The following is a 9,549-nucleotide window of genomic DNA, read 5'->3' as shown; positions in this document are numbered from 1 at the left end:
ACACCTTGCCTGTCAAGCTCCCGGAAGAGCCATCTGATGGTGCGTAATTTCGATCTTAGTTCAGATACTATCACAAGTGCATACAAACCTCACAGTTACCGACCTGGTTTCGCCCTTGTTGGGGCTTCATCAGGGCAACGCAGTGAGACCTGTATACACTTGTGAATCTGAAAACGTTTCGGTTATAAACCAGTCATCATGCGATTCCATATCAGTGGTGAACTGCCATCAAGGTATCCCATTCAGCTATCACTGTACCTTAATGGGAGCGATAAGCACCGCCTGCCAAGGCAGGAGAGAAGGACACCGAGTCCAGGAGCAGTTGGGTTTGACTGGGTAAGGTCAGTTAATTTGTTCTGACCAAAATAATTGTAGGCCAAGTAATTGGGCCTCGTTTAGCTAGATTGCTGAGGTAATGATAATTTCCATCATCCTGCTCCTTCCTCTGTTAAGGATTTTGCTCCATAACTGAAACATTTTAATGCATTTGCCCCTGGCTGTTAAATGTAAGTATAATATCGCTTCCCTGCCTGGGAATTAAAAACGTGTGTAACTTGTTCACTCCTGTTTTTCAAAGCAGGCATTTCGGGACATCCAATTCGTGAGAAATGTGATCAAATGAGTTTCTTGTACTTTTATTTTGTGAACTGGGTGAGGGTGAGGGGTTGATTATTACATCTCTATCCATTGATTTGTGTGTGCACTTTCAGGCAGGGAAGGGTAGAACAGGTTTGATGATCTGTGCATACCTGTTGCACAATCGTCGCTTCTCAAGTGCTCTCGAAGCACTTGACTTCTACGCACAGGCTCGCACTCATGATAAAAAGGTTTGCGCATTTACTTGAAGATTCGTTTTTTGATTATTAATTTTTCCCCTCATTTCTGCAAACACAGTCCCCCTTGTTCAAGACTAACTCGTTGTGCTTTCAGGGCGTGACAATACCTTCACAGCGAAGGTATGTCCATTACTACTCGTACCTGGTCAATCACAATATGACTTACGAGGCTCGGCCAGTTCTGCTACACCACATCTGCTTCCACACCCTGCCAATGTTCAGCTCAGGAAATTGTGGTCAGTAGAGGATATGCAATGTGAGATTGCTGATAGAGGCTTGGGACCTTGCCTCTAGAGTGTGACCGACGGGTGTGGGATGAATGTGCGTGTACAGGCGATTTAAAGTGTCGAGTCAGGTTTTTGAATACGTGTGAGGACATTTTCAGAGAATAACTGGTTTTGTAAACGGTGTAAGCAGCCTATTACTAGCAAACAAACATCCAAGCTTTACTCCGATTAAAATATATATAATATATTTGGTAAAGTTGAGAGAAAAAAAGGTTGTCCTTTCAAGAGTCCAAATTATTTCTACAAATTGGAAAATTTTAATGTTTTGTATTAGTTTCGCAGGTTGCCATTGTAGAGCATTGGTACAAGTAATACCTTATTCAGCACTTTGATTTGACAATTTATCTTTGTTTTACAAGCCTGGTGGAGGATGTGGGGAGGGGGATCTTAAAGCTGAAAACTTATTTCAATGTCACCTGTTTTCTGTCTAGCACCTTCATTTGTCGTCTACAAGGAGCACCTGAAGCTCCTTACTTGGGAGGGCCAAATGCAGCGGGAGAACGCCGATCGAGAGGGAGAGCGAATTAGAGGGAGAGATTGCATGCAGTTTCTCTGCTATCTACGGTCTCCTCTGCCACTTTGTGATGATGTCAAGTTTGAGTTTTACCACAAGCATCAGCTCGTGCTTGCCAAGGTACGATAAACCCAGCCTGCTGATAGCAGCATTTTTAACCAATTTTGAGTCTAACCTTCAGGAATCCGAGCAGCTCTTTTGAGAGTTCCCACGTCGCTATCCAATTAACCTAGGTAAAATGGTAAAACATTTGGTAAAACAAAACCTAGCTGGCTCTTTGATGACCTTCAGGGAAGGGTTAATTTTTCTTTTGTGGAGGTGGAGGTGGGAAAAGGGTACTGCTTTGGTTTGTACTGTGCCCATCACATTGTCGGAAGGTGAAGAAAACAAACGGCATTTGTTCATGGGCTTTTTTATGCCTCCGTCGCTGGAGGCATATTTTCAGGTTTTCCGTCTGGCCGTCCATCCGTTTGTCTGTGATAGGTTTTTGTTACCACGATAACCTGAACGGCTGAAGGGATCCAAGTCAAACCTGGTGCAGATATGTATGAGTTAAAGGTGAACTGATTGGATTTTGGGGTCATGAGGTCAAAGGTCAGAGGTCATTTAAGGTTAAAAAAATCATGTTACCACGATAACTTGTGAACTAGTGATGGGATTTTGACCAAAGTTGGTACAAGTATGTATTATGATGCAAAGATGAACTGATTAGATTTTGGGGTCAAGATGTCAAAGGTCAGGTTTTGTAATAGGTTTATAACTTGAGTATGGCTGAAGGGATACATATCAAACTTGGTACATGTATGTATAATGATGTTAAATGAACTGATTAGATTTTGGTGTCATGAGGTCAGAGGTCGTGTTCAGTAAAAATACTATTACCACGATAACTTGTGAACCAGTGATGGGATTTTGAACAAAGTTGCCACAAATATGTATAATGAAGCAAAGACGAACTGATTAGATTAAGAGGTCAATGGTCAGAAGTCCTGTGAGGTAAAAATTCTGTTGCTGTGCGAACTTGTGAAGAAGTGATGGGATTTTGACCAAACTTGGTGGAAGTGTATCTCTTTCTATTCCATCTCAAATCTTTATCGTGCTGTGTTGATATAAAGTATAAGCCATACCACAATCAGCTTGTGCTCCCCAAGATGCAATAAACCTTGCCTGGTAAGCATGACCGATGAAGGCAGCACTCTTAAAGTGAGCAAGCAAGCTTACACACATAAGCAAGCTTAAAGTTTTTTCTGTGGGCAAGTGGGGGTGGGGGGGGGGGGGGGGTGAATTTTACGTATATAATTTGATGATTATATTTGATTATGAAAAAGACATTGAAAAGGGAAGAAGATTGACAGTTTTGCAATGTGATGTTAGGGAAGAATGTTAACATACCATGGACTGCACGAAGAACAAAGGCATCAGAGCTTGAAGAAATTAGACCACTCATGTACATTGTAAGCGCTGATGCTAAAACAGAAACTGTCATACTTCAGACACATCATGCGTGCAGAAAACAAGAGTCTGGAGAAGTCAACCATGCTGGTTTGAGCTGAGGGAAGAAGAGGAAGAAGAGCAAGAGGCAGCCGTTGTCGTTGCTGGATGGATGGGGTAAAGGCTGCAACGAAGCTGTCTCTGCTAGAACTTTGGGAAGCAGCATGCAGCATGGGGATGTTTGGAGAAACCTGATCATAAATGACGTGCGAAATGACATGACTTCGTGGAAATATACAAGTAGATATACTTATATGATCACGTCAATAAAATCAAAACCTCATTAGTGTTCTGGTGGGAATAGAAATAAACATCTGCCACTCGTGACCACAATGTGAATGTGCCCAGAAGGTCACCATTCGAACAGGTGGTGATGTCATCTTAGCACTTCCTTCACCGCTGATTGACGTGTCATGTGCAGCACGATTCGTTGAGATAGTGGCGTCGATGAAATGTTGCATCTCTTTCGGTATAGCAACATGGTTATGCGTGTGCTGCGTTTGGTTGTTAGTTGCTCGAGCCAATTACAATTTATTTTCCACCGAGTGTAGACACATTTCTGTTGCATGGTGTTTGAGATCGAGTATGACGGCAAACTGCTCATTGCACTTCAGCAGACAAATATGAACGTTATCTGAAGAAGCCAGTTGTATCGCTATTCTGCTCATGGCCCTGTCTTTTCTGAAGCCGTTACTACTCTACCAATAAATACCGAAAGTGTTTCTCAGCAAAAGGCTTAAAGGTGAAAGCAGCATACCGTGTATGAAACATACAAGGGCAGAGTCGAGTCTAAATCTCCATTGTACAGTTTGCATCGACTTGTGTGGTACAAATGCCGTATGAGCTCCGAGGACTAGATTATCAGATTGTAATTGTATCACATAATTGTGCAAATAGTAACATACTGATCTCTCGATGTCCCTGCTCTCAGATGTTGTGTTTGTGTTCCTCCCCCTCTCACCCCACCTTGTCTACCGCTCCCCATGTTATATGTTTTATGTGTCGGTTTGTCTTTCTGTGTGATTAATGTTAGCTCTTTCACGAGCCTCGATCTTGTATACAAAAAAAATAAAAAATAAAAATACTGCAATGTTGTCATAATAGCTGGCCCTGAACAAACACATCCTGATATGCACACTTCCGGATGTTTGTACACAGTCCATAAAGAAAGTTACCTTTTTGGGGAAAATTATTTGAACTGTTAAGTAGATCCATATTTTGTTTTATTTCTGGTTGTGATTTTGCTTTATGCGTACTGCTTCGTGATTTTTTTTTTTTTTCATGCAATAAGCTTCATTCTTTGTTCTCCTGAAGGAAAAGATGTTCCAGTTCTGGATTAACACTTTCTTCCTTCATGCGGATGTGATCTGGCCTCTGCCTCCTCCGCCCAAGCCTCACGGGCCGGCTACTTCACCGGCCGCCGGTGGGCCCGGCGAGCTGGCGTGCGAGGGCGAATACGTGACGTTGACGCTGGCAAAGGCAGATCTTGATAAAGCGAACAAGGACAAAGCTAACCGTTACTTTTCTCCCAATTTCAAGGTGTGTTTGTGCTAAGGGCAAGATCATCTGACTTATTGCGATCTGATGGGAATCTCACAAGTAGAGTTTCTAAGGGTAGCCTTGTTAACATTAGCAGCTTGAATTATTATTTTGATCGTGTATTGTGAGGGAAGGTTGTGAGACAGTGTTGCGTGACTTGCAAGGAAACTTAAACAGGTGTCTTGCTCAGCACTTGTGGCAATGTGGCCTATCCTTTTTTTCCCTCAGTATTTTGTTTACAAACTCAACTTTGTTTCTTTTTTTTTAGCAACTAGGTGTGCCTAACACCAATTCATCTAATTTACTTGTGTCACTTGGTGTCTTAACTTTACTTAAGGGACACAGATTACGGACGACAGTTGATGTCCTGTACTTGAAGGACACAGGTTACATATGAGTACATGCTCTGTGGTTTGGACTACATCCACCACTGTTTGTAACTGTACAGTCTCAGTTGTGAAAGTGTATCCCTTCATTTCCATATCCCATTCAAACATTTGGTTTGGAGAATGATTCCAGCCACAGCTTTTGTTCTTATTTAAAAGATTTTGGCCTTTTTTCACAATGATATACAACCTCCTGCTAGCACCTAACTATAATGATAACCTGATTGCTGGATAACATAGCATGGATACAAGCGCACATTGCCACTCAGCCATGCTGTCCCTCTTTTCTTTTGGAAGTCTGCTTAGCATCTGAGGGATTTCCATATTTTTTTATCTGATGTGTAAAAAATTATTCTTGGGATTTAGTTTGTTCTCAGCTTGCAACTTCTTTGTTTATTGCTTGTTTTTTTTTGTCTTCCTACCCAGGTCAAGCTATATTTCACAGAGGGGAGCGAGCTCCCACCTCGACATTCTCAAGCCCCGGCCAAGGGGGACCGCGAGAGCGAAGGGGGGGAGAGTGGCATTTGGGACAACAGTACCCAGGAAGAAGATTATAATTATTCGGACTCCTCAGATTCTGATCTCGGAACCAATGATGATGACGTTGTGAAGGTTTGAGGGAGACTATCCCAACATTGCGGAGTTCTCGGGCTAGTTACTGAAAGCCTGGAAAAGGCAAATCTGACAGAAATATGGATGGTTGATTGATGGAGAGACTATCTGTGCAGACAAAAGGTTTCCAGTCCAGTCCCAAGTGTCCTGCATCAAGCACCAAGCATCGCACAAACTGGCGGCTGTCTCTTAAACCATTCTCTTTTCACTTGAGTGACTTGGTATTGTCCACATTTTACCAGGACCCTTCTAAGTGGGCCATACCACTAATGGCCTGGAAGGAACTTCTGTTGCACAATCTTTGAACTTTCATTACTTGACGTTGCCACTGTAGAGCCCCAGCCTATGACCTTTTGGAGATTATTCAGTGAGCTGCACTGTATCTTCCTAGAAGCAACACCTCCACACTCTACCCTCACCCACCCCATTGGACATTGCAGTGCTCTGTGGACATTTCGACACCAGGGGAGGGTTGGGAGGATAGGGGACCTGGGATGGAGGTGTGGCATTGTGCTGGACCGTTTTGTGTTTTAAATGGGGAAGATTGTGCAACGAAAAGTGCATTTTTGTTTTAAATATATCGCTGTGTCTGTCTTTCTTTCCCTTTGATCAGCCAGATGTGCATGAAGGCTGCCATACAGGGCAATTCATTTCTATGTTCATGGTATTTTTTTTATTATTACATTGTCATACAACCTAGAGGTTGGGAGGGGGGGATCGTACACTGTGCAGTGTGACGTGGCCGAGGTTTTGGTATGGGACCAAGCAGGAGGTGTCTTCAAAACTCATCGTCATCCTACTCCAGCTGAACTTGCAATGTCGTTTTGGGTTTTTTTCCCCTAAATTACAGCCAATCGCTTTAAAGTTTGTAATTGCACCGTAGCCGGTCAGTGTACGTGTGACTGCAGTCTCGAACGTGCATCTCTCACTGCCGAAGAATTTTGTGAGTTTTGCTTTGCAAATCGAAAGCTGCATGAGTTGAACTTCACCAACTTCTTTCAGCGTATATGAAGAAAGCGTGTGGAGCAATGACAGGTTTTTCTATTAAAATGATCATATATGGCATTCTGTGGAGAGAGAAAGGCATGACAAACAGCTTGGAATGAATTGGATGAACTTTTGCTCGAGCAAGAGGGGGGACGGGGGGACGGGGGGGATTGGGAAAGGTGCAGAATATGAAACTGTGTGTGAATCGATGAGATTTTAAAGGGAAAGTAAATGGGATTGAGAACTTGTATCAAGGCTGAACTTGTTTGGTAAAACAGGAAATGGAAAGGGTTTTTTTGGTTGGGAGGGGGGCAGTGGAAGAGGAGTGGTGTATGACAAGTGGACGAAAACTGACTGTTGTGCTGATTAATAAAATGCTCAAGTTGTGCCATACGTCTTTGTTCAGGCAGAAATGCTGGTTCTGCTTCTTCTTTTTGGAGTAAAATGAGTGAAGGTAAAGGTTTATCGTTTACCTTGTTATTTCTGCCACTGAAGGTGCACAGAGGTTGTGTAATCACCCCTGTTTGTTTGTCTATTTGTTTGTGAGCATGATATCTCTTCATTGCAAGCTTACCAAGCTATGTTAAGTCACACGAATACAACAACAACAACATGCATTTTAAGGCCATTTTCCCTGCTAGAGCGGGGGTTAGCCTTGCGGTCCCCATGACAATCTTCTCCATCTTGCCCTATTTTCTGCATCTCTCCTTGTTAACCCCCTTGCCCGCATTTCTTCTTCCACCATCTTTAGCCAAGTCTTTCTCGGTCTTCCCCGTCCTCTACTTCCTTCTACATTCATTTCCATCACTCTTCTCAACCAGTCACTTTCATCCTTCCTCAACACATGACCAAACCATCTCAACCTGTTCCTCTTCACAGCATCAATCACAGGCTCTATTCCCATCATCTTTCGCAATTCAACATTTGTCTTCCTCTCTCTCAACGATACTCCGCACATCCATCGAACCATTCGCATTTCCACCCTTTCCAACCTTCGTTGCTGCTCTATGTTCATTACCCATGTCTCACTCCCATAAGTCACACGAATGGTGGAAGAAATTTCCCAAGACCTTGAGATGCCTCTTCCTGCTGTTTTGCCTTTGTCACATTCATCATTGAACACAGCACAACAACTATAAATTTTGATTGAGTTGTGTCGGAATGTCTATCTTCACTACCCTTTGTTCAGTGATATCTGATGGGGCTGGAAGGATTGCCTGAAGGTGCGCACACTCACCGCTGAGCTGTCTAGCCTGGGTTTGAACGCTGACCGAGCTGAAAGCTGTCATCCCTACGTTTCACAGGCATGGTGAGGAATTGATGTGTGTGCCGTCCCTCGGACGGACGTGAAACGGGTCCGTGTCTGCCAGCATTATTCGTAGACATTAAAGTTGCTACGATGTATTTTGCGAAGAGCCGGCGAGCTTTTGCCAGCACCATGAACAAATTCCAAATTGTTGTTCTGACGCAGTGCCTTACAGGAGACTGCATCAACTGCCTTCTACATTCTTCCTGGGTACACCACCTCCCACATCGATGCACCCAGCAGCCACAGGCTGTGGGAAATGACATGAAATGAGTTGAGATGTGATTCAATAAGATTAATGAACAGGATTAAATAATTACATTGATATATGTGGGAAAATTACACGCCCAGACTAGGAATCAAACCCAGGTCCTCTGGAAAAAACCGCACCAGTGCTCTGCCATCTGGGCGACCCTGACCCAGCACGCAATTTTCCCACACCACCCTCTCGTGTAAATCCGATTGTTGTGTGCCACCACCCTCTCGTGTAAATCCGATTGTTGTGTGCCACCACCCTCTCGTGTAAATCTTTGGTTGTTGGTGAACGCCACCACCCTCTCATGTAAACCTTTGGTTGTTGGTGAACGCCACCACCCTCTAATGTAAACCTTTGGTTGTTGGTGTGTACCACCACCCTCTCATGTAAATCTTTGGTTGTTGGTGAACGCCACCACCCTCTCATGTAAACCTTTGGTTGGCGGTGTGTAGCACCACTTGAGTGACCATGTTGCTGTTTGCCAATTTAACATCGTGCAAAGTAATCTGCTGTGCTGTAACCCGAACCATTTTGATGCCTTCATCCTCACCCACGTGCACCACTTTGAACCCAGATGGGATATGAAAAGGAGCAAACTTTGCGGTAACGCGACTGGCCCTTGTGTCCAGATGCTCAAGGGCCACGTAACATGCATTTTGATCAGCGTGTGTGTTGTGCCACCATCTTCGTCTAATTTGGTGTAATACCACAAGTAACAGCTGTAGTAATGATTGTCCAGCATGGTGCAGCTACTCGAGTGCACTCGCGCTATTGCTATGAGGATCGAGGTTGTAATAATATCCGTGACATCCCCAATTTTGTTTTTTCCCCTTTTTCATGACCTCGGCCTTTAGCTCCAGACCGCGCTGGTGCGTCTCCCATGCTCGCTTGCTCGGAGTTGGAGTCTCTCCGACTGAGATTTGGCTAAATCGATCCAATCGGCTTGTTCTGTTGTTTTCCACATTCACTTATTTATTTCCCCTCTAATCAGTTAACCTTTCTTGAATGTCGATGCCTCACACTCTCCATAGCATTGTCTATTCAAGCTGCGTGCCACGTGGCAAGCGACGTCGTGCTCGGCATATCTTCACAAAACCCATCGCCATGTTGAAATTTCACGTGGGTTTTCATGAACATGAGCTTGATTATGATGCTTTAGAACAATACACAAATCGAAAGTGATTTATTGGAATTCTCATGCAAACCCATTGCAGGTTTCTAACGCATGCCCTTTTGACATGCTTTTCTTTATCTGAAGCTTCCAGGTCCTTCCGGGAAATTCTTTCACTTGATTTGTTGGACGAGAAAGAAGTAGAAGCGTTTTAAGGAAATTGC

General features: G+C 43.7%; 1 protein-coding gene across 1 annotated transcript in view; it reads left to right on the top strand.

Moving 5' to 3' along the window:
- The window catches only part of PTEN (phosphatase and tensin homolog), a 37,700-nt gene extending 30,655 nt beyond the window's left edge, over positions 1-7,045 (top strand). The window contains exons 6-10 of the mRNA XM_068124994.2: positions 711-827; positions 931-1,072; positions 1,555-1,757; positions 4,443-4,667; positions 5,480-7,045. Coding sequence (XP_067981095.1) covers positions 711-827; positions 931-1,072; positions 1,555-1,757; positions 4,443-4,667; positions 5,480-5,671 — 879 coding nt within the window. The 3' untranslated portion in view covers positions 5,672-7,045. The remainder of the gene's footprint in view (positions 1-710; positions 828-930; positions 1,073-1,554; positions 1,758-4,442; positions 4,668-5,479) is intronic.
- Positions 7,046-9,549: the final 2,504 nt, after the last annotated feature.

The sequence above is a fragment of the Myxine glutinosa genome, chromosome 8, assembly GCF_964187855.1.
Source record: "Myxine glutinosa chromosome 8, kmMyxGlut1.1, whole genome shotgun sequence".
NCBI classification, from domain to species: domain Eukaryota; kingdom Metazoa; phylum Chordata; class Myxini; order Myxiniformes; family Myxinidae; genus Myxine; species Myxine glutinosa.
Note: the sequence above shows the minus strand (reverse complement) of the source record. Positions and strands in the feature narration are given on the sequence as shown.